At 40.9% G+C, this 25,578-nt stretch overlaps 1 protein-coding gene and 1 long non-coding RNA gene across 2 annotated transcripts in view; both read left to right on the top strand.

Moving 5' to 3' along the window:
* Positions 1–22,641, top strand: part of Ndfip2 (Nedd4 family interacting protein 2) — a 46,663-nt gene extending 24,022 nt beyond the window's left edge. Inside the window, exons 2-8 of the mRNA XM_032917480.1 lie at positions 4,501–4,666; positions 7,956–8,089; positions 9,887–9,980; positions 12,939–13,063; positions 16,696–16,762; positions 19,597–19,702; positions 21,648–22,641. Coding sequence (XP_032773371.1) covers positions 4,501–4,666; positions 7,956–8,089; positions 9,887–9,980; positions 12,939–13,063; positions 16,696–16,762; positions 19,597–19,700 — 690 coding nt within the window. The 3' untranslated portion in view covers positions 19,701–19,702; positions 21,648–22,641. The remainder of the gene's footprint in view (positions 1–4,500; positions 4,667–7,955; positions 8,090–9,886; positions 9,981–12,938; positions 13,064–16,695; positions 16,763–19,596; positions 19,703–21,647) is intronic.
* A 179-nt stretch (positions 22,642–22,820) lies between these two features.
* On the top strand, positions 22,821–23,446 carry LOC116913536. The gene is made up of 2 exons (XR_004389628.1): positions 22,821–22,927; positions 23,096–23,446. It is a non-coding gene; the product is annotated as an uncharacterized LOC116913536 (long non-coding RNA).
* The last annotated feature ends 2,132 nt before the right edge of the window (positions 23,447–25,578 follow it).

Raw genomic sequence — 25,578 nt, 5'->3', positions numbered from 1 at the left:
GGAACAGGAAAGGAGTAAAGGCTTTTATTACAAATTGCTATTACTGTTGTATGGTGAGTTCATGTATGGAATAGAATGTGCAGTGAAGTATAAAGTCGGCATTGGAAGTTTTCAAAGCTCAACGTTTAAATGGCTTTATGAAACCATTTAACTTCTTTTCTATTTAAGAAAATGTTTCATAGCATTTTTCCCATCTGAGTGTCTGAATTTTGGTTCCTAAGCCATTTATGGAATAGGAGCTTAAAGCTACGATTTTGCTGTATTGTTATTTCTAATAATGTGTGGAGCATGTTTGTCTTGAAAATGAGTGAGCTGTTAATTTATGCAGATACACACTTGGTGTTTCCTTAGCTGCGTAGGGATTTTCCTTTCCTTCCAGTCCTTAGTGTATACTTTTGAGTGTCCTTTAATTAGGTAATGATGCTGTTTTAGCTTCTGTCTTGGTCCCAGATACCCTTCCTAGAAGGAGGGCCTTGCTGAGTGTTGAGTCATCTGCTTTGCCAAGGAATATGATGAGTGATGTAATTAGTCTCTAGGTCTGGGGCAGGGAGGGCTAATGCCCACCCAGTGCTGAGGATCTGTAGTGAAGAAGGTAGGGAAGCCTTTGAGGGAAGCAGCCATGCACTGTTTCCTTAGTTCCCTAACACTGTAGTGTACCGTGAATAAATACATCTGAAAAACCTGATTGACGTGACAAAACAGAATAGCATGCCATGGACAGATACCATCCCAAGCCTAGAGACTAGAGAAAGCAAACCCAAGCCTGACGTGGTGGACCAGGCCTGGACCCCAGCCCTCTAGAGCTGGAAGCAGTGTACCTGGAAAAGATCACAGTGTGGGCGGGCCTTGGCAGCCCTCACAGAATGGGTTCAGTCACATATCCTCAAGAAGCGAATGGAAGACACAGGTAATGGAAAACAGACAAAGGAGACTTACTCAGTTTAGTCATATTGCCAAGAGGAAACATTAAAATGCCCAGTTACCCCAAGTCCCCCTTTTCTTCCTTAAGGACTAGACTAGTAAGCAATCTGCTAGTCATTTCTTAAGACTGTAGTGCCCAGTTGATAAAGAGAAATCACTGTAAGCCAGATTGAGAAATACTTTTATAGCTGGGGTCTAAGTGAGCTACTCTTTAATTACTAATATACATTAATTGTATGTGTTGATGAGTGTCACTGTACACACGTGCATGTGCCCCTCCTTGATTGCATCTCCCTTCCCCACTGCTGCGTTAACCCTTCCTCCCTCCTGGTTTATGAGTGTTGGCTGGTACAGCATCTTAAGTAGCTGCATTGCTCACCCCAGGGACTGGACACAGCATGTGCCATACAGAGGCAGGGGTCCCAGCTCCCAGGTATTTATGCTACAGCTTCAGCACGTGAGAAGGAGTTCAGGCAGAGGTGTACTTTTTCTTTTTTTGAAAGTAGAAGTTTATATAAGATTTTACCCCACCTACATGATTTCTTTGTTCTTTGGAAGTCTTTGAGAGGATTCCTACCTTCTAACTTGAAGTCAGTGACTAGCTGTGAGGGACTGCAGAGTACCAGGGCCAGTGGCGAGCCTGTTCTTTCATGCTCCTCCTCCATGTTCTCTCTGTGAACAGTAACCTGTGGTGCATATTCTTTCCATTGTAAGAGGGTTGAGTACGTGCTTTTACTTTCACAGCATTTAAGACAGACATAACCTCCATTTTTATAGATATCTTTAGCCAGTAAAACACGTTGTGAATTATAGCTTCTTAAATTGTGGGACTCCTGTAACTGAATGGTGGGGCACAAAAGTTTGGCAACAATATTGGTTTCTGGTTATTATCTTAGATAGGGTTTCTGTTGCTGAGATTTTTTTGGTCATAATACTATGTCCAAAAGCAAGGTGGGGAGAAAAGGGTTTATTTTATTTGGCTTACACTTCCCCATCTTAGTTCATCTTTGAAGGAAGTCAGGACAGAAATTCAACAGGACTGGAACCTGGAGGCAGGAGCTGAGCCGAAGCTGTTGAAGGCTTCTTGGTGCTCACGTAATGGCTCGCTCCCTAACAGCTCGCTCCGTGATGGCTCGCTCCGTGATGGCTCGCTCCGTGATGGCTCGCTCCCTGATGGCTCGCTCCCTGATGGCTCGCTCCCCGGCTAGCTCCCTGATGGCTCGCTCAGCCTGCTTTCTTTCAGGGCCTTCTACACCATCCTTCCCTCCTCCCCACAGCTTTTACGTTCCTTACACATCTTCTGTGCTATTCCTCAGGGTTGGCATGGTGGTATAAATGTGCCTTTATGGCTGACTGATCAACAGTCACTTCTCATTTTGACACTTACTGGATCCTCGCAGTTCCCGCTGACCATAAAGACGTTCCTCTGATTAGGGTTGACAACGGCTCTAATCTATTGGATGTAAACATAGTTATTTAGAAAGCAATTTGATGACTGTATCGGTCCATACAGTAACTTTCCTTTTGATTTCTTGTCACTAAGTGTTTGATTTGTATACTTGTTTTATAGCCTCTTATACCCATGGTTACCTAAAAAGTTCTCCTGTGAAAAGGAGTTGTGAGCCCTGTTGGAAATTATTGATTCCATACATAAAGTGCTCTCAGCCCTTTGAAAACACTTAGGTTAGGAATGTTAAAAAAGCTGTTAGTAGAGATCAGTTTGTGGGAGGCCCTGGGTTTCATTTTTGATCCCTACACGAAAAACACAGACTTACAAGCTGACAAGTGAAGTATTTGCGATAGGTAGATCTGGGTGCTCGGGCAGTGTGGGCTACAGACTCCAGGTGAGAACAGGGCGTCAGAACCTGCTCTTACAGCTCAACCCGTTCCTGAGATTTGGGTTCTAAGCTGGGATCTCAACGCCATGTAGATTAGCTGGACACCGAGAGCGGTGATAAAAAGGATTGAATATGAGTCAAGAGGCATCTTTCTTTGGTCACTGTTTTTTTTTAAGTGGATTAGTAGAGGAATACACAGGCCTGAAGCTTGGGAGAGTCTAGTAATATAAATAGATTGCCTATGCTAGTTATTTTGTTCTTTAACATCTTTCCTTTTCTTGAAAGGTTAGGGTTTCCACTGTCCGAGTACCCAGATCTACCTATCCCTTTTCTGGTTTGCATTATTTAGGCTCATTTTTGCCCAGTTAGAGTTCCACACTGTGCCATCTTCAACAAAAAATAGCGGAGCTGCTGTAACAGTCTCTGCCATGTTTCACGTTGGAGAAAACCTTTTCTTACAGGGAATAGTGTGCAGAACCAAAAAGTCTAGGTTCCCTTTTACTTCATTAAAGACATTAAAGTACCCAGATAGAGTGGTGCATGCCTTTAATCCCAGTGCTCCAGAGGTGATCTCGCTGAGTTCCAGGCCAGCCAAGGCTACACAGGGAGACCCTGTCTCAAAACAACAGCAACAACAACAACAACAAAAAAGTTGAAGCATATTAATTTACATACGGAGTAAGTATTTTAAGTAACAAGAATGAAATTTCTTTTCCCAACCTTTAACACCTGTTCTTTGTGTGCCTTTCTAGCAATTTGGAATTGTTCTTTTGTATTTGTATTTCACAGTGGTATTATGTCCTTATTCTCTTAAAATCCAGTTCTAACATACACCGTTCTGTAGCTTTTCATCAAGAATAGACAGCAGCAATGTGTTGGTTAGGGGTGTGCACATGTGCATGTGTGTGTTTTCACCTTGACACAAACAAGTATCCTCTGAGAAGAGGGAACTTAAGTAGAGAAAATACCACCATCAGACTGGACTGGACTGGACTGTAAGCAGGTCTGTAGCATTTCCTTGATTGAGTGATGTGGGAGAGTCGCTGTGGGTGGTGCCACTCCTGGGAAGGTGGTCTTGGGTACTTTAAGAAAGCAGGCTGAGAAAGCCATGGAGAACATGCCAGTATAGCATCCTCCATGGTCTCTGCTCTAGGTTCTTGCATGAGTTCCTACACCGACTTCGTTGATGACTGACTATAACCTTTGAGATGAAATCGCACCCCCAGCCCACAGCTCTTGCGGTCATGGTGTTGATTACAGTACTAGAGCGTAAACCAAGGCAGGTGGCTGTAGATGAAAGCAAGACGTCTGTTTGTTAACAGTCAGCTCAGCTGTGTTTCCTAAACGTCCCTCTGACCCTTGATCTTAAGCAGGTATGCAGATTTGCTGGGGTGTTGGAACAGTTAGACTCCATGTATGTAGAATATTTGTGTGTTCTGTTATCAACAAGAAATACTTGTACTTGCAGAAACTATGTATTATCATTATAACCGGGAAACCAAATTTCAGTGCACAGTCAATGCAGGATGCTGAGAATTAGGGAAATTTGCTTGAAGGGTGATACCAGTAGATTTAGTTCCTGGTTTTGCTTTGCTCTATACTGATTACATGTTTTGTCCATATTTTAAAATGTTAACTTTTCTTTTCTGGAATACCTTTAAATCTTGAACAGTCTTTAGCACTCAGCTGACGGGAAGAGAATAAGGAGTCGGTTGCATTAGCTTTCTTCCTTGTCCCTTAGCTTCACAACGAGGACGATAACTCAGAATCGTCTGCCCCAGAGCAGCTGTCAGCTTCCAGCTCAGCAGCACAGCCTGTGGAGGCTGCTGCCTCAGCGCCAGCCCTGGACGCCGACTCTTCTCCTCCACCTTACAGCAGCATCACTGTGGACGGTCCCGCAACTTCAGGTGAGAAGGCCTAGGGTTCACCGCCACCTTTCTGACAGTGTGATTGTGTGTAATTATCAAGTCTTTCAGCGGGCTGATGGCTTGTTTTGCTTTATAACCCAGATTGGCCTGGAACTTCCTGTGTAGCCCAGGATGGTCTAGAACTCATAATCTTCCTGTGTCAGCTTTCCAACTGCTATGTGCTCAGAGTGCAGGCATGTAGCATTGCACTTGTTAAAAGAACTTTGAATCAAAGACACACACACACACTTTATATACTCTTGTATATGTAATTGTATGATTCTGTTTTCTACTATCATCTGAGTAGTTTAATGATTTCTGAAAGTATCTATAAGTTCTATTTCACATGCATTATGAAGTAGTCTTAGAAATTAGTTACCAAAAAACATGTCAAGAGAACACAGCAACCCTCGTAAACTGGAGCTGGAGCTCGTTGGTGAGTGCTTTTATGGTCGTCTGCTGAAGCTCTTGGCTTAATCACCAACACCACGAAAGCAAGCAGGTGCAGTTTCATTAACTTACCATCCTTGTTCTCTTTGTACAGTGACTCCATCTGAGGGGCTCCTGCTAACTTTGTCCAGTTCCCACCTTTGTGTTTGTAACCTGTAAGCCCATCAAACACTTGCCGTTCACTTCTGTATAATGCAGGGCAGTTTCCGACAGTCGTGTTAGGTCCCGACGCTGCAGTTGGTGTGTGCTGACTGTATTGTTGCAGTGCAGTTTGGTCGGCGCTGGCTTAGTGCTGCTTGCTAAGAATTTCAAAGAATCCAGGCTCTTAGAGCTCTCCAGCTGCACCCTTGCTCGCCTTCCTCACTAAGCTCTCTTCTGCCTTCTTTGCCCTGTCAGTAAAGGCTCTGAAGTGTTCGTTCTCAGCCTGTGCATCCAGACCCTTTTACAGGGCTCGCCTAAAACCATCAGAAAACAGAGATATTTATGTTACAGTGAGTAACAGTAGCAACCTATTAATTATGAAGCAGAAAGGAAAAGAACTTTATGGTTGTGGTTACCACAACACGAGGGTCACAGCTTCAGGAACCCACTGCTCTAATGCTATTCTTCTGTACTTAATCATAAAATTCCCTTCTTTTTTTTTTTTTACATAATTCCTATTGAAACAAAATTATATTATTAGATTTCCAAAAATACATCCATCTATACTTTTTGGAATGAATTACCATGCCGCCATGGTTTGATCTTTCCAGATTTAGACTTGCAAATCCTTGAGGAGAGCCTGTAAGCAGCCTACTGGGTCCACAGCCTTATGTGCTGCTGCCTTTGTAGTTCACTGTTCCGCAGTGTAACTAGACCAAGGGCTTCTACTGTTCTGGGACCTAGAGATCACAGAAAGAATGTAGCAAATCCATAACGTAGCCATAATTTATAAAGATTAGGAAAGTATCACCTGGGAAGTCAGTGGGATCCGGTTCTTGGGTGTTCGTTTATTGTTCCAGTGTCCCCGTAGAGATGAGTCTTCATTCTTTTACAGTTCCGGCTGACATGATACTCATATCTTTAACCATAGGAATGGAGTAATTCTAGGTTTGGAGGCTCTTTAGCGAAAAATTATTAGTAATTGTTTTGTTTCTTAGTTATGTGTTAAACATGATCTTTCCTAGTTTTCCATGGTATTGTAGTCTCCATTAGCTGATTTTATGATTTTTGTTTTCTGGATCTGCGTAGCATGTGTGACATTTGTGTTTCCTGGCATACTGCTGTCAGATGCCACTTCCCTCTGAAGCACCATGTGTGTGAGCATGGGAAGTGGAGCTCCATAGGTGCCCGTGACTTGCCGAGACCACAGTCGTCAGGAGCCTGGGAAACAGCATCCATCGCAGATTCTAGTGTGGTTGACAGGCCTTGTGCAGAGCAGAGAGTAGTCATGAACTTAGTTTCTGTTAGTGGCCCGGTTCTGTTCTTTGTGGTAGACTATCCAGATGCAGCATCATGCTGTCGATACAGAGGACTATCCCCAGAGACGACGTTCGCTGTGAATCGTGTAGTTTATACATTTATAGTTCAGTGCTATTGCCTCAGAACTAACAACACTGTTTTCATTTAGGTTTTGCTTCTCAATTGCATTGTTAATACCGCTTGCTATTATTAGATTACAATCAGCCTTCCTTCAGATTCTTAGCCTATATCAATTTTTTTTCTCAAAGCCTCTGTAGCTGAAAAATTTAATACTAAAATAAAAACTTTATATTGAGATTCACAAAATTTTAATATAGAAAAAAGTATTAGTATAGAAAATATCAAAATACTATAGTTATAGCTAGAGAAAATTCTCTATTTTACAATGTTCAACATTGCTTTTAGAATCTACATATTCCATAATCACAATTCTACTGTAAATGTCATCAGTTCATGCTGAACTTGACTTCCACTAATTATATTGAAAATATATATAGTCTGTACTTTTATTTTTAAAATGAGCAGTTTATACTTACTATTTTACTATAATTTTGGAGGCCATTTCTCACAAAAGCTTTAAAAATCAGAGATAGAAACTGTTAACTAAAAGAGAGCTCTAAAGAACTGTGTGGATATTGGGAAAACTGGATGAAAGTGGAAAGTCCTCAGATTATCAAAGAGAACAGTGCTCTTAAGAGTAGGGACTCTGGGCAGCCCTGCTGTGTGACTGGAACTTGTTCATCACTTCACTGCCAGGTCAGAGTCGCTGGCATTGATGTGCGAGGGGAGAGCCTTTATGTGGTCAGCGCTGTGTGGCTGAGGTCATTACTACGTTTTGCCACCTTTGCTTTGATGGGCTTGGCTGTGAGACAGTAAGGGGTGAGTGCTGTGCGGACCCGAGAGCACACAAGTCGTTACACACCGTGGTAATCTCACCTCCTGTCCAAAATCCCTGTCAAATTCCCAGTTTCGGATCAGAAGGATGGCTGAGCCCATACGTCATTCATTGCCAAGTCTGGTTGGATACCAAGAGTACACAGCTGAAGGAGAGTGCACGGCCGAGCTTTATCCTCATGTGCAAACAGGAAGCCTGTAAAGTCAGTACTGTGCAAACCTCTCGGTCGGGAGGTGGTTTGCTCTGAGTTGGAACCGTCCTTTAGATGGTATTTCCCCATCCTTCTTATAGTCAATGTGGGACAAATGGAAGACTATACAGTGTTTGCTAACAGCGTTTTGTGTTATATACTATAGGTTTATACTACAGACCTACAGGAGCAATGGTAGTCTTTAGTGTCATATTATAAGTTACTAAAGCATGATCGTGACTATCAAATCACATTAAATGGTTTTAATGGTCGTTTTTCATCTTTCTCTTCAGATGCTGACGTGTACAGTGAGTTTTACCCTGTGCCCCCTCCGTACAGCGTCGCTACCTCTCTCCCGACATACGATGAGGCTGAAAAGGCTAAAGCTGCTGCCCTGGCCGCTGCAGCAGCAGACGCACCTCAAAGAGTAAGTCACACAGGCCTCAGCTCTGGCCTGTTAGAGCTCACGTCCACCATGCGGCTCTCATTCCCAGCTTCCAGTCTCAGGCAGAGCCACTGCCTCTTCATTCCGAGAGCGCTACCCAGAAAACTCTTCTTTTTCCTGCGGACCCATGCTCGCTGCGCTCTCTGCTCTCCCTCTGCAGACCCCGTGTGCGCTGCGCTCTCTGCTCTCCCTGGCCCTCTTCTCTGTGGTTGATCATCAAGGCTGTTGCTGTCTTATTTCCTCCAAGTCCTTGCTTTTCTCTTCCCTTGTCTCCCATCCCTGATATGCCATTTATGTTTTGTTTTTTCCCTCTGTCCATGCGTTTACACCTTTTACTCTCTTTGTAAATGACCCCGGTTGGTCTTTATTGTCTTGTCTCATTCCGTCCGATGGAGGCGTGGACTCTGGAAGAGCTTGTGCGGTTGTTTGTGACCTGATAGGCCCAGGGCTAAGGAAGCAGAATCTTGTGCAGTAACATTTCTTAAATCTTAGAGGCCTCCGTGATAACAGGTTTTGTAAGTAATTTTAGAACTCTTTACATTTGTGAGCATTTGTGTCAGTATATTGTTTTTAAGAAAAGGTATACTATTCAAACAGTATTTTACTCAGTATATTTTAGAGATTATTAGAGTAGTGAAAACAAGATATTAAAAATTTGTTTAAATTTACTTGAACACTTTAATGCTGAATAGGATATATATCTTATAAACTATCAAGAACTGACTTGAATTTTAACACATGCAGCTTGCCAACATACCAGTTTGTCAGTTTCCAGGATTTTGGAAAGGAGGAAGTTCCGTTGGGTCAGAGAGAAAGGCTTTACCGTTCGCAGCAGTGGCAGTGGTCTCGCTCTTGCTGGTCATTAAGCGCCAGGCCCCACAGGGCAACAGCAGGGACCAGGTGAACGTCCCACTGTGTTACTAGGGATCCTGGTTCTGCCATGGCTGTTAAGAACACTACCCCGCCCCCTCTATTGCTCTGCTGGGAGAGTCCACTCTACTTCGGAGCTTTCCACTGTGTAGGTGTCCAGAAAAAGGCAGTCGCCATTTCTGTATTAATTAAAGTGCGTCCAGTCTGCTCTTTCTCATTGATACCATCACTACAAGGAATTTTTAATGCTTTATTTCTTAGAAGTGGTAATATATACATGTATACAGTTTATTTCAAGAATCAAGATTGATGGATCCGAGGGCATAGACATTTTTATTTTTAATAAAAACTGTCTTCTTACTAACCAGAGGCTGTACAAATTTACATTCCATCCTTGGTTATGAGCACTCCTGTTTCCCGCTTGTCGTCTATTCAGTAGTTCACGTCTGCCAGCTTCTTATCAGTTTCCTGAAGATGTTTTCCTTCCTCCCTCCCTTTCCCTCTGTCTATCCTTCTTTACCTTTCTTTTTTGAGACAGGCTCTCACTGAACCAAAACCTGATCAGTTTAACCTGATTGGCCAGCCAGTGAGCTTTAGAAGCTGCCCGTGTGTCCCACTACTGCGGTAGCTATGGCACCATTCATGGTACAGTGCCGTGCTTTTCAGTGTGGGTCTGGGCATCCCGACTCTGTGTTTGCGCTTGTACTGACTGAGCCATCTCCCAGCCCTCAGCTTACCTCTTTAGTGTTTGCTTTAAAGATATTCTCAGCATCACCTTCGCTAAAGTAATGCTTGCTAATGTCTTATTGGTAGGACCGCTTGAGAGCATTAGTGTTACTGACGTTCTAACTCTTAACTGGAAGGTGAGAAGTTGTAATTATTTTCGTGCAATGTTTTGGTATTTTACAGAACCAAGAGGAAGAGTGTCCACCCAGGGATGACTTCAGTGATGTGGAGCAGCTCAGAGTAGGCAATGATGGCATTTTCATGCTGGCCTTTTTCAGTAAGTGACCTTTTCCTGTTACTTTAAAGAAATATTACATATTTAAAATACTGCTAACATGAGTATACCTCATTTAAAGTGTAAATCACTTAAGCATTTGTTAGGTAATTTTGATTGCAGCCGTTATGGTTGATTACAGGGGAAAGGGCAGACTGAGAATTTAAAAGAAATATTGCTGACCCCATCTAGGGCTGTCGGTGTATATACAGTGAACTCTGCATTTCCGCTTTGTACACAAAAGACTTCTTTCTCAGTGGCCTTAAGCCAGAAGTGTTGGAGAAGGGAAAATCCTGTAAGCCCAAAGCAGTGTCACAGGTATGGTTGTATAAATCTAAAAAGAGGAACAATCAGAAGACCAAACTCCTGACTATTTTTAACATCATACAAAATTGGCTTACAAGGCAAATTTAAACTGGGAGGGGGACTGTGTCACGGTATTTGTTATTTCCTAGCACAAGGATTAGTGTGAAGTAAATTCTTTGATAAATATTAAGGCATGCAGCAGATTGTTTAAATGGCTAAAAACCAGTATTACACCCAGTGTTCAGTGAAAACTTACTAGGTTATGTGTGGTTTATTCTGGAGATGAGTGGGAAAGTTTACTTACGTAGAGAGATGCGCCCAACATCAGAACTAGACAGTCACTGCTCGTGTGCTGAACTGCTTTTTAGTCTGGCGGTTGGCTTAAGTCTTTCCCAGTTGAAAGGCTTCTTGTTTTTCTTTATGTCATGGACGCAGCAGAGGGAATGAGTGAGGAGAAGTGGCAGGCAGTTTACTTTTCTCTTCAGACTCAAGTGTAGTTATGTTGCTATCCAGTCCCGTGATACTTAAATACTAAGTTTGTTTCGTTGTAATTTTAATTGGATAAGGTAGACTCAATGAAAAGCCGGAGAATTCATTGGTTACAAATAACCGCTTATTGCTTTTTTAAAAATACTATTAGTTAGCCTAGTGACTAATCTTTAATTAGTTTTTAATCTTTAATTTTTACTCAACTCGTAAACTTGTATATTAATAATCTAATTCTTCACATACTTTGTTTACATCAAGAATATCTTAAATATTAGTTCCTTTTTTGTTAACATCTTTCAAGAAATCTTGGGGCCTTGCAACTGGCCCAGTGGGTGAAGTCCTTGCCATGTACAGGGTTGGAGCCCTAAACCCGCGCTCCGCAGGCCTGGCAGCTGCCGTAATTCCAGGGCTTGGGAGGAGGAGGTGAGGGGTCCTCAGAGCAAGCCGCACAGCCAGCCTAGCTGACCTTGGAGCTGTGGGTTCACACGAGAGGCCCTGACACAGCAAAGTGGATAGCAACTGAGGAACACGTCCACTGCTGTGTTCACACGTTCATGTGTACATCCCTCAGCAGATGTATGTATACACACACGTGCACTGCGCACACATGCCCCAAAGAGAAAAATGTCCACTGGAAAGGCTATGAATGTACTCTCGTTAGTGTAAGTAGTCAGTAGCTTTAGATGATAGGAATGCCATGCTTTCGTTTCCGAGTATTTGATTCCGAACTTATATATCATTTCTTCAGTCCAGTAGCCTTTATTTAATGTGTATCTTTTAGATTTAAAAATACTTATAAAGGTTGTAAGTGTTTGGTAACTTAGATATGCTAGATTATTTTGGGTCAGTGACAGTATCTTGATTTATAAAAATATATATTCATGGATTTAGTACAAAACTTCTAGATTTTAGTAAAATTCTGTGAAATTATATTTCTACAAGTTATTTCTGTTTTATAAATGCTTCACACAGTAGTTAAAATACTTTTTTGGTAGCCCAAGAGCCTGTTTTGATAAATCTAGATTTGTTGGTACTTACTACCATCTAGTGGTTATTCTTCAGATTGCAACTGGGTTTATACCACATGTTTAAACTGGCTTTAATAGAACCTCTCACTTAAGCATTTCACGTTATATGTGTGCAAACAAAATCACAGAAAATATATGATTTTTAATAAAAATTTTTAATAGGTTCAATTCTTGACCTCTAGTTACAACATTTATCTTTTTGCTTCTTAACTCATGTCATGTTCGAAAAGATTTACAATTAAATTTAATGACATAATTACATTTCATGTACAGAAATTAAAAGGGAAGAAATGTGTGTATCTCCGAATGGTTAGTAAGAATATTAGAAGTAATCTCATTCAGGTAGTATCAAGTGCCTCTTAAAAACATTTTAAGTGAATAGAATAGGAGTTGCTTGTCAGTTAATTCAACTCTAGATTTGATCCAATAAATAATTGACCCACTTGGAAGTGACTTGGAATGCTAGTGCTTTAAAATGTGGGTTTTGGAGAAAACTTCTCCCTCAAGGCTTAGCCATTTGTGTTCTGTGTGTCAGAATGAGACATTCCAGTTGTTACCCAGATCATTCAGGGAAACTGAAAGAGAAATCAATGTTCTTGAAACTTAAACAACAGGAACAAAAAGGAAAACCAGAAGGACCGTTTTGAAATGTAAATTGCGACTTGTAGAATATGCTGGATTTATGGCTACTTGATACAATCCAAAGTTATTTGAGAAGAAGGAACCTTAATTAAGAACATCCCAGAATAAGATCAGCCTGTAGGCCATTTTCTTAATTAGTGATCAGTAGGGGAGGGCCTAGCCCATGTGCTCCTGAGTTCTGTAAGGAAGCAGGAGGAGAGAGCCGTGCGGAAGGAAGCTGGGAAGCAAGCTGCACCCTCCATGGCCTCTGCATCATGGCCTGCCCTGCCGTTTGAGCTCCTATCCTGACTTCGGCGATGACCCATGGGGTGAAGTTTATTTGCTTAGTAACTGATAGATCTGCAGACAGCAAACTGCGCGGTCTCTAAGGGCAGCCCACGTATAGAGTTAAAGTAAAGTGGTTTCATTCTAGCAGTGAATGAAGTATTGTTATTACTATGTTTCTCTTTATTTGTGTAGGAATTATGACCTTAAATCATATTTCTGTTATTTGCAGTGGCATTCATATTCAACTGGCTTGGATTCTGTTTATCCTTCTGTATCACCAATACCATAGCTGGAAGATACGGTGCTATCTGTGGATTTGGCCTCTCACTGATCAAATGGATCCTTATTGTCAGGGTGAGCATCTCGATGGTTTCCTCCTTACCTTCTACCATATGGATTTTCAAGTTCATTAGACTTGGTGACAAGTGTCTTTACATAGTGAGCCATTTCTGCAGTCTCTCCTGGGTTTTTCAAGGATGGACCTAGAAGGGTGATCAAGGGTAGCTTTATTCATTGTGTCATGTTGTGTGCGAAGCTGTCTGTCTACCACTCTAAAGCCAGTGGGCTGGGAGAATGGAGCCTGAAAATGAGGAGGACTAAAGTCTTAATGCAGTAACCAGCGTCATTCAGTGTCTGAGTTTATACTCTGAGGCTTTAAGAAAAGTCAGATGAGTAAAGTGTGTAATCACAAAGACAAGCCAGACGTGGCAAAACCACGTTTATCCATAGAGGCATACGGATACTCACTCCTGTCCACTACACCTGGGAGGAGCACGGAAGCATACTGTAAGAGCAGTTCTGTGTGTGATGAAACCGAGATCACAAGTCTGTTCACAGAATCTTAAATGTTATACAATTACTAGAGTATGTAAATTATACAAATAATCAGTACTTAGACATTGCTTTCTGATTGAAAGAGCTAAATCTTGGCTAAAGTTGTCAATAGAATCACAGGTCTACCACTCCTGGGCATATAACCAAAAGGTGCTCCAACATATAATAAGGACACATGCTCCGCTATGTTCATAGCAGCCTTATTTGTAATAGACAGAAACAGGAAAGAACCCAGATGCCCTTCTATAGAGGGATGGATACAACAAATGTGATACATTTGCACAATGGAGTACTACTCAGCTATTAAAAACAATGAATTCATGAAATTCATAGGCAAATTGATGGAACTAGAAAATATCCTTAATGAGGTAACCCAGTCACAAAGAATACACATGATATGCACTCACTGATAAGTGGATATTAGCCCAAAAGCTTGAATACCCAAGATACAAGATACAGACCATATGAAGCTTAAGAAGAAGGGTGACCAAAATGTGGATGTATCAGTCCTCCTTAGAAGGAGGAACAAAAATACTTATGGGAAGAAATACAGCAACAAACAGTGGAGCAGAGACAGAAGGAAAGGCCATCCAGTGACTGCCCCACTTGGGGATCCATCCTATTTGCTGCCACCAAACCCAATCACTATTGCTGATGGCAAGAAGTGCTCTGCCACAGCCTGACTGATAAAGATTAAGATACTTGCAGCTAACGGTCAGACTGAGCACTGGGAGCCCTGTGGAGGAGTTGAGAGAGTACTGAAGAAGCTGAAGGGGTTTGCAATCTCATAGTGGGAACAAAAATGCCATCACCCAACCAGACCCCCCGCCCCCAGAACTCCTAGCAACTAAACCACCAACCAAAGAGTACACATGGAGGGGCCCGTGGCTCCAGACACATATGTCACAAAGGTGTCTGGCATCGATAGGAGGAGAAGTCCCTGGTCCTGTGAAGGCTTCTTTCCCCAGTGTAGGGGAATTCCAAGGTTGTGATGTGGGTGGGTGCGAGGGGGAGCATCCTCATACAAGAATGGAGAGGGGAATGGGAGAGGGGAAATCGGAAAGGGGATAACAATTGAAATGTAAGTACCTAGACTATCCAATAAAAAAAGAAAAGAAAAAAAAAAAAAAGAATCACAGGTCTAAATGTTTGTTTCTGTTAAATGCTTCAGATGTTTTATTAATTTATTAACAAGTATAATTTATTAAAGTAGCCATTATACAAATATTAATACTCAGAATGATATTTTTATTAGTTTTGAACTTGTTTTGATTCTTTGTTTTGAAAACTTTGTTTTGAGCTTTGATTCTTTTCACAGCTCCTACACTGGTACATATCAGACTGTAGGTTTCTGACTGTTAATCTTTTGGGGTCTATTATAACATGATTGATGGTTGAACCATTACGAGAACTGTCCTCTGATAGTTTTTTGTTTTAAATTTACTTCAGATGATGTCCTGTGAGTTTCTACCATGAGCTTAAATCAGCTAGACGGTGTATATACACAGTGACAAAGCTACAATCCTCTTGCAGATTTTCTTGCTGGAGAAACTGAAAAGAGTTGAGTTACGTTTGTTCAGACTTAGCTGTATTAGAACTGTTGCTATTACTCAAATGGAATTTCTCATTGAAATACAGAACATAGCAAACAATTCAAACCTACTGTTTAAAGTTTCCTAAGTTGATGCTTTGCTAGCGTGAGTCCTGGTACACAGAAAGGAAGTCCGTCCATCCGGTATGGCCTGTACCCTGGGGGTTTTAGAACCTCACTCTCATTGGCATTCTGCTTGCTGAGTGTCAGGTAACATGTGGAGTGCTGAAAATAGAGTTGTGGGCCTTTCCTTTTTTGTTTCCCACAGCTTCTAAGACTCTTAGGAAACTTCTCTTGAATATAAAGTGGGTTTTCAGTTATCGTTTTCTCATTGTGTGTCTTATATGTGGTAGTCTGCAGCAATGGTGGTTTAGATGTTCCAAAGGCTGGGATATTCAAAATCTTGTGAATCTTTAAAACTCTTAGCGTAGACCATAGGTAATAGCTCTTGATTAATTTAAAATTCTTCCAAAGAAAGTACTTCAGAGGTTTTAAAGACATGTTTTGATAATCTTGATTTATATGCTTCCCAAGTTGCAACACCATGTATAATTTGTAGTTTTACTATTACCAAAGCTGTAGATTTTTAAGCTCTTATAGAAATTACCAACAAATCGTTGGAAATGCTTTTAGTTAATTTCAGATTCAAGCATCATTCTACCTTTTTTCACAATTTTTAGGTAAATTGGATTCAATTTGGAAATCAGTAGAAAGAAATCAATTAAAACAATCTTCTTTGTTTGTAACTTTTAGAATATGTTATCTGAAACACTTAAAAGTAATTATTTTGAGGCACTTTAAGATGCAGTGTGAATTACCCATAACCTGTTAAGAATGCTGCACTGATGGACTTCCAGGCTCTGAGAGTGCAGTGTCTGCTCTAGAGAAGGCCCTGTGCTCTCTGCTGTGAGGCTGCCTGCTGAAGGCCCACCTCACACAACATGGCCGGCAGTAACCACTGCTGCAATGCCACTTCGAGGCTCATTTAGCTATTCTCCACTTACTGTTGGGAGCTGAATGTCAGGCATCTAGTTTGAAAATAAAAAGTTTCTAATGAGTTGGGGGGTCTTTATGTGCCTAGTATTTTCGGCAGTGATTAACAGTAGGGGGTGTAACAGAAGGTCAAAAACTCTCCATTTTAGAGGTCACCAGAACATCCCCATCTGATAAGATTAACCTACTGTGGCTTTTGTGTTAATACCCAAAGCAGCAGGTGGCTCTGGCCCATTTGGGATGTGGCTGTGGCTTTGGGAGTGCATAAGAAACTGACTTTTCAATGAAAAAAAAAGTTTGATTCCAATAGATAACATTTAGGCATTTATCTTTTTGCAAGCAGTTTGGAGGTTTTGTTTATAAAGTACTTTACGGAAGTTTACAATCGCATAAGAATTTTTTCACCATTAAGTATTATTCCTGCCCTTTCCTTTTGTGCTGTTTTTATATGCTATTTTTAAGCATTAATGATTATTTAAAGAGATAATTTATTCTGAAACCTAGGATAATACAAATATCCAAATTTAGTTATACAAATATGATTAATATATTTATGTTTGCCCCATAGTTTTCTGACTATTTTACTGGCTATTTCAATGGACAATATTGGCTTTGGTGGATATTTCTTGTACTTGGTAAGTTTATTTTTTTGTAACCCTTTTTATTTAATCTTTTATTTTTTATACTCCAGATTTACATTCCAGATCCCATACCTTCTCCCTGCCCCGTCTCCTGAGGACGTCCCCTCCCCTCAGACCTCTAGCTTCCCTGGGGCCTCCAGTCTCCTGAGGGTCCGTGCATCTTCTCTGACTGAGCCCAGAGCAGCGTTCCTCCTTAAGGCATACAGTTTAAAATAGTGTTACTTATTACTCAGTTTAACTGCTAGTCCTAAAATTATAAAGTGCAAGTAAGTTGTGTTCCTTCCTAGTGTGCAGAACTAATTCCCTAGTGTAAAGGTTTGCCCCCACTTAGCTCCTTAGCAACAGAGGGGACAGAGGTGCTCGGACGATAAGTAAGTGCTACAGAGTTGGAAGTTTCTACCTAATTAAAATAGTTACTTTATGAATTATCTCAGGAAACACACGTGCATAATTTTAATGACAATGTAGCATGTAGGAGGGTTTCTGCATGCAATGCTGTCTTCTTGTTTTTGGATCACAGAAACCTGTGCTTTTGAAATGTGCCTTTCCTTAATCATTAACCCACAGTGCAGGGAACGGCTCTATGGCCAGTGATCACAGCACTTCTGCGTAGTTGTCTCCGCAGCAAGGCACAGTTTTTATTATGTTGGTGACATCTGTGGGTTTTCAGGAGTAGGTGGAGTTAATTTTAGCATCATATTCTACTCGTGACCCATATTTCAAATGTCTTGACTGTTGGGACTCACTTTAATTCTTTTAGGTCTCAGTAGGTAGCAGTCTTCTCTGTAGGTTCTTAGTCGGGCCGTTGTGCTTTGAAGGTTGTTTGGGAAATATATTATTGGTAGCCAGCTAAGGTCACTAAATTTCTAGTGTAATATTATGGTAAAGTTATGTTCTTGTTGTAACTAGGTTGGGGAGTCACAATTATATAAGGGTTAAGATGGGTTTATATAGTGCTAATTGTGTCCTTACTTCTTGAATTCTTTGCTTTCTATCCAGTCTCTTATTTAAAAGTTGAAAACAAAAGCCCTATGAGTTCTGTGAAGCGTTTAAACATACTTGTGTGTATTTGCTTTTGATGCCCATTTATAAGGGTGAGTGCGGTTGGAGGAAGGTAACTGTGGGGCAGAGTGCCACTGGTGATCCTGGGTCCACCGCAGAGCCAAGGCTGACAGGAGTATGCAGACTTCATCAGCACTACGATGGTGCTGTCACATACTTAAAACAATGCTGAATACCGGTAGCATGCTAGTCTAGGAGCCTCTGGGTGGGCTTTAGGAAGGAATTGGCGTTAGAAAATGCCTAAGGAGAGCAAACCAAGAGCCAGCCACCATGGACAAAAGAAGGGATCTTACCACATGTCTGCTGCTTTTCAATAGTGCTTTTGTATTTAAAAAATGAAAATAGTGTTTATGCTGTTGCCTTGCATCTGGTAGGGAATGAGGGTAGACTTTGGAGAGACGGGATCACAGATGGAGAGACTTGTGTATGATAGCAAGTGGGACTAGACTTAGCGGAAATCTAATGCTTCACCTAGTCACTGTGTGTGTCTGTCTTATCTAGACTGTTACAAGCAGTGTGTGCTCACTTCTCTCTAGACTGTTGTTACAAGCAGTGTGCTCACCTCTCTAGACTGTTGTTACAGGCAGTGTGTGCTCACTTCTCTCTAGACTGTTGTTACAGGCAGTGTGTGCTCACTTCTCTCTAGACTGTTGTTACAGGCAGTGTGTGCTCACTTCTCTCTAGACTGTTGTTACAAGCAGTGTGTGCTCACTTCTCTCTAGACTGTTGTTACAAGCAGTGTGTGCTCACTTCTCTCTAGACTGTTGTTACAGGCAGTGTGCTCACTTCTCTCTAGACTGTTGTTACAAGCAGTGTGTGCTCACTTCTCTCTAGACTGTTGTTACAGGCAGTGTGCTCACTTCTCTCTAGACTGTTGTTACAAGCAGTGTGTGCTCACTTCTCTCTAGACTGTTGTTACAATCAGTGTGCTCACCTTCTCTCTAGACTGTTGTTACAAGCAGTGTGTGCTCACTTCTCTCTAGACTGTTGTTACAAGCAGTGTGTGCTCACCTCTCTAGACTGTTGTTACAGGCAGTGTGTGCTCACCTCTCTAGACTGTTGTTACAGGCAGTGTGTGCTCACCTCTCTAGACTGTTGTTACAGGCAGTGTGTGCTCACTTCTCTCTAGACTGTTGTTACAATCAGTGTGCTCACTTCTCTCTAGACTGTTGTTACAATCAGTGTGCTCACTTCTCTCTAGACTGTTGTTACAAGCAGTGTGTGCTCACTTCTCTCTAGACTGTTGTTACAAGCAGTGTGTGCTCACCTCTCTAGACTGTGTTACAGGCAGTGTGTGCTCACCTCTCTAGACTGTGTTACAGGCAGTGTGTGCTCACCTCTCTAGACTGTGTTACAGGCAGTGTGTGCTCACCTCACCGTTAACATCTGTGTACACTCATTTTTTACAACAACCGCCTTCATTTGCCCAGCATTAGAGTCATTGGAAAGTAATAAAAGGCAGGCGGTGTAGGAGTGACTCCTGTGAGATGGACGGACTTGGCCGTGTAAGTTGTCACTGCTCACGCTCCCTGTGTGGTTTTGGTTTATATCTTACATTTGCTTTAATTTCGTTACAGTTAGGATTAAGAAATTGAAAGACATAGTGTGTTTTATCATGGTGGTTACCATTGTAGTTCAGGATGTGCTGTAGGATACATGGACTCTGCAGGTTGAGCTCCTTGAGGGAAGGGATGGGATTATGCTTGCCTGCTCTGTCGTGCTCCCTTACGGTGGTAAGGATGTGTCTGTCATTTCATTCTTCCCAGGCCTGCTCCTTTTCTTCAGAGGATTTGTTAATTACCTAAAGGTCAGAAACATGTCTGAAAGTATGGCAGCTGCGCACAGAACAAGATACTTCTTCCTTCTCTAGAGGTGAGAAATGCTAATGTGATGTTTCTTTAGTCATAATCTAGTCCTATTTTCCAGACACATATTAAATATTTAATGTGTACCTCTTAGTTTTACTTAGTATATTTATTATGGCTGTACTGTTAATAGTTTATTGAAATTTAATAAATTGCTGACCTTTTTAGATAATTTAGATAAAACATTTTAAGTGGAATTTCATGAATTTAAATTTTAAAATACAAAATCATAATCAAAAGCTTTATTTATTGATTGATTGATTGATTGTGGTGCCGGGCTCGAGCCCAGAGCCTTGCATGTGGAACAAGCAGGCCCTTTCCCCTCCGCCCTTGGTCTTTGAGACAGGCTTGTGCTGTGTAGTTCTGGCTTGCATTAACCTGGGACTTCCTAAATACTGGGGTTAAGGGGTGCACCACTCTCCTCAGAGAGACTTAAATCCTACTTTTCAACTCCTCTTTAGTGATTTGCCACAGCACATTTGAAGTGATTGGTAGCACAAAACTTGAAGACTTTAAAAAGCATAATTTTTCTAACAAAATACTTACATAGTGAGGATGGAAATTCTGAAAAAGTAATGCAGATCCATAAGGTCATCTGGTGAGAAAATAGAAGGACCACAGATTTGCAACTGAGAAACCCTTTGTCCCATAATAAGAGGAGAAGGAAATGAGTGGAGAGAACTCGAGTTACCTGGGGAGTTTTTGGAAGTCATGGTGCAGTCAGCATTTATTAAACAGCCAAGGAGTCTGTTCGTATAATGGCACCATTTCTTCACTTATTCTTGGTATTTATGGGTTCTATTTCTATTTGCTTAACCAGCCATGGATTTTTAAATATTTGACAAAGAATTACGTCCATACTGATTCTGTACATTTCCCTTGCCACTGTTCAAAAACAATTCTGTGTAACGATCGTTTGTGTAGCCTTTAAGTTGAATTAAGTGTTGCATGTAACTAGAGGTGATGTACTGTAGCAGAAGGTGTGTGCCTATTCTGTGTACACAACACAACATGCTATCAACATGCGTCTGAGGCCTCAATCCAATCCACTATAGCTACCGAGAGATTATACTCCTTCCTGTAAGTAACCTATGTGGTTTATGACGTGACTGCTTACACTTACAGCTTATGTGACTTACTGTAAGAGTCTCACCCATAGACAAAAGCTATAGGCAACCAAGGAATGCTGAGATTGGGTGAAATAGTTTTCCCAGGGATGAGCCTCCTAATGGGTTATTCAGTACCAGGTGGTCAGCCTTGAATTGTATACATGTAAGTAACACTAGATGGATTGTGCAGGGTGTATTGCACGCATGCACGCACGCACACATGCACACATGCACGCACACACGCACACACATAATGGTAACAGTTAAAGAGAAAGAGACCTTGGTTCCAAGAGGGACTTATGTGAGAGAGGAAAAAGGAAGAGTAAAATGATATAATTATGTTTAATTAAAAATTTAAAAATAAAAAGAATACCATTATTTCTGACGAAGAACACACATGTAAATATAATGTCTATGTAAAATGTATTTCCGGATTATATGAAAGTATTCGTTTAAGTATTCCTTAATATTCCCTACTCCCAAAAGATAATAAATTTTCTTTTTAATTGTTAGAATGTTTTTGTGAATAGTGGCACCGAGGATTTGACAGAATTAACAGTAAAATAAAAGGCAAAAAAAAAAAATTGATAAGTGAACACTTCCCTGAGTAGTGTGATCATTTAGTAGTTTTTCTGAGTCAGTTATAATATAAATATCATAGACTACATGACAGTCTTTTATAGAGGTTTTGTCTTTGAGAAAAATGTGAGAAGCACATTACTATCTTCATCCAAAGACTCTTATACAGTTAGTGAAATGTAGTTGCAAAATGTGTTTTTATTGTATTATAATTACAAGTATAACTTAGTACTTTAAAGATGACTTCTTTTCTTTTGTCTCTAGGTGGCGTCAACCCAACATTCCTCTCTTACACCAATGTGAAATGTCCAAGTCGTCTGTAAACCTACACCTTCGCTAGGATAGACTACTGAGCGCAGAAGCAGATGTAGTGAGGGGTGGAGCGTCGGAATTAAATGACAGGGTGGTTTATGCTACAAGCCATGTCTGTTCATTCCTTAATTCTCTGTAGTATCTCAATTTATTTTGCACATTTGCATATGTGCCTGTTTAAAGGGTATGCATATACTTGAAAGAATCTGTAAAGTTGTAGCAGCAAAGTCCAGTCCTACTTGGTTAATCAGTGTTTGATACAATTGGAAGAGTTGAGTACTAAACAGTCTTCCAGCATGTAAATGCTTCTGACTTGACCATTAGCATAATAAAAATTACATTATTAATCTTGTCAAATGCTTTAGTTTCTGGCTCTTAGATTCACCTAGTAATTCCACACACGAAATATTCTTTGTTATATATGATGTTTATTAAAACTTGCAGTATGATTATTAGAAAGAATTTGTCAGATTTTTGAATATGATATTATTTAGGAAATCTGTAAATAACCATGCATAAGTTGCTCTTTACATTCTTTTCTTAAATTGTGTCTAGATATCTTTTCATTAATTTTAAATTAAGTAAACTAAATACATAGAAATAAACTTCATTAAAGATGGAGTGGTTTAGGATGAACTTTAAGAAAGTATGAGTATACCAAATGCTGTTTAAAGAACAAGTTAGGGCCACACCAGTTTTAGGGGTTTTCAGATGAGAACCTTACATTTTAAGATTACTCACCTTACAATTCTTACAAGAAGAGATTGCTTTAGATCTTATATTTATTACATCTAAGACAATTTAAAAAATTAATTTACCAAATATATTCTCATTTGCATTTGTCTTTCCAAAAGCCAATAAAAGTATCTTTCAGTATTACTGTAATCATTTTTTTCTTTAAGTGTTTACTCTGTTAAGCTTAGCAAATAAAATCTTGTTCTGTTAATAGTGCCTCGTTTAGTGATTGCAAGATTAATTTGTAACAACATACAACCTGAATTGAGATACTTAGAATACCTAATTTTGTGTTGTTAAAATGTATCTATGGAATGGATGTGGGGTGTGGCCTGTCTGTGGTGAGTGTGTGCTAGCATTACTCCATGGGGGGCAGCATGTCTGTGGTCAGTGTACTACTGTTACTCCGTGGGGTGTGTGTGTCTGTGGTCAGTGTGCTACTGTTACTCCGTGGGGTGTGCGTGTCTGTGGTCAGTGTGCTACTGTTACTCCATGGGGTGTGCATGTCTGTGGTCAGTGTGCTACTGTTAGTCCAGGAGGTGTGCGTGTCTGTGGTGAGTGTGCTACTGTTACTCCATGGGGTGTGCGTGTCTGTGGTCAGTGTGCTACTGTTACTCCGTGGGGTGTGCGTGTCTGTGGTGAGTGTGCTACTGTTACTCCAGGAGGTGTGATGTGTCTGTGATAAGTGTGTGCTACTCTTACTCCGTGGGGTGTGGCATCTGTGGTGAGTGTGTGCTAGCATTACTCCTACTGGAATCTGCTTTTACATCAGAACCTACAATGCTCGCCATCTTACAAATCATTTCCTAACTTTTGCCGTTTTTGTTTTTATCTTAGCTTATGAATGCCAATATTAAAGATGATGGAAATTGCATTACTGCTTACATATAAAAAAAACATTTAACACAGCCATAAAGAACATATAAAATTGATTGTGACACTGATTAAAAAGGACATCTAACTCTTCAGGACCATTTGTCCCATATGAAGGAAAAATAAAGTTTATTATTTTATTACCTCTTGTATTTGTTGTATTTTATGCTTTTCTCGTTTTGATAAACAAAACACACAGTTTGCTTGCTAACTGAGCCTTCTAAGTCGTTTTCCGAGTTCACTTTCCTCCTCTCCTTTCTAGGGTCTTTCCCGTTGATTGAGTACAGGGCACGCTGCACCCCTTGAAGGAAAGCACCTGCATGGGGTAGCCAGCCGTCCCCGGGCTGAGCCTCACTCCCCGATGGAAGATCCTTTTACAAAGCATTCATTGATGCTGAGGATTGAGTGAAGTAACCTAAAATACAAGGAAGCCCAGCTACCAAGCATCAGTTTAAGATTTCATCTTCGTTTTTTTTTTTTTTCCCCCGGGGCTGGGGACTGAACCCAGGACCTTGCGCTTCCTAGGCAAGCGCTCTACCACTGAGCCAAATCCCCAACCCTTCATCTTCGTTTTTGAAAAATTCCTATCTTACTTTTTCATATGTGTGGGCCACTTTCAATCTAACATAGCACTTAATTTCTATTTCTTAAATCTATTAAGTGCAAGCGTACATTACCTAATCCTCTGTAATTGTCATAGTTTGACGGTAGCCATACATCTCATCATTCAAGCAGGATCAATAGAAGTGTTATTTAAAAAACTTAGCATGCCTTTTCAGATACGTGGAGCCCCACACGTGTCCTGTCGCTTCCCGTGGGCTTGAACCGCTGTTGTTTTGGAGAGCCTTTGACTGCCTTTACACGATGCCTTAAAGCCAGCCAGAATGCAGAGTCTAAGCCATCTGAGGGAATGTGAACAAGGGCTTAGATGGTAATGTAAAGGTACCTTCAGGGGTTTTTAATGTTTGAATAAGCTTGTCGTGGGTTGAATAATCAATCCATTTTGACTATTTCATAGCAAAATGTGTATTTTTAAGTAGTGCATTAGGATGGAGTCTACAAATCGAAAGTTAAAATATGAGTCCTGTTACACTAAGTTTTAAACTAAAAGTCTCTTCTACTTCATAAAAAAATAAAACCACTAATCTTTAACCAATTACTGTAAGCCTGTCAGATAAATCTCAGTTATGATGTCTTTGAAGTAGTTCATAAATTTCATGAGTGAAAGTGATAATCATAAGTGTTTTTCTGACTCTCTTCCCACCTTCTACTTCCCACGTCCAGGAAAGCTAGACAAACACTCTACCACTAGGCTACACCACCACACTGGGCTACACCCCCCCCTGGGCTACACCCCCTCACTGGGCTACACCCCCCCACTGGGCTACACCCTCACACTGGGCTACACCCCCACACTGGGCTACACCCCCAACACTGAGCTACACCCCCAACACTGAGCTACACCTCCCACACTGGCCTACCCCCCCAGCCCTCTTTTCTCTATCCCTAGGATTTACCCTTGCAGCTCACGGTAGCCCTTGAATGGCCAGCCTCCAGCCTCGACCGCCTACACAGCTGAAGTCACACAGCTATACCACATTTTTCAGTTAAACTTTTCATCATTGGAAAGTAGAGTTCAAAATGTCTAGAGAAAAAGTCAGATTTTCTTATTACTTTCCCCCAGTAATATGGTATTTGCTGTTTTTAAAGGTGCAGGCATGGCATCAGTGACTCTGATAGAAGCTCTCCTGACCTATGTCTGGAGTCTCCTCAGAACAGCTGTTCCACAGTTTCCTTCAGCCTTCATAGTCCTTCCTCTCACTCTCCGAAGTCCTGAGTACTATAACTCGCTACCTGAGAAAAAGGACTGGGGAAGGGGCAGGAACCAAAAGAGGAGGTTAAGTTCTTTTTCTCAATTTCATTTCTTTTTTAGTATTTACTTGTATGTTATATGCATCTGTGTTTTGCCTGCAAGTATGTCTGTGTGAGGGTGTCAGATCTTATGAGCTGCCATGTAGGTGCTGGGAATGAAACCCAGGTAAGTGTAGTTGGTGTTCTTAACCACTGAGCCTTCTCTCCAACCCCCAGGGTGTTAAATTCTTAAACAACGATTTCTTTGGCCTGAAAAACAGGCATAGTTATTTTTAATAAAAGTAATATTTGATTATAATTTATAATATTTAGTAAACAGTGGAATTAAATTTTTAACTATCACTCGAATTGCTTATTAAGTAGTTTTAACCTTATTTTAAGATGTTTTTCTTGGTAAAGTTCA

This window comes from Rattus rattus, chromosome 12 (genome assembly GCF_011064425.1).
Source record: "Rattus rattus isolate New Zealand chromosome 12, Rrattus_CSIRO_v1, whole genome shotgun sequence".
Lineage (NCBI taxonomy): Eukaryota > Metazoa > Chordata > Mammalia > Rodentia > Muridae > Rattus > Rattus rattus.
This window is presented reverse-complemented; position numbering and strand designations above follow the sequence as displayed.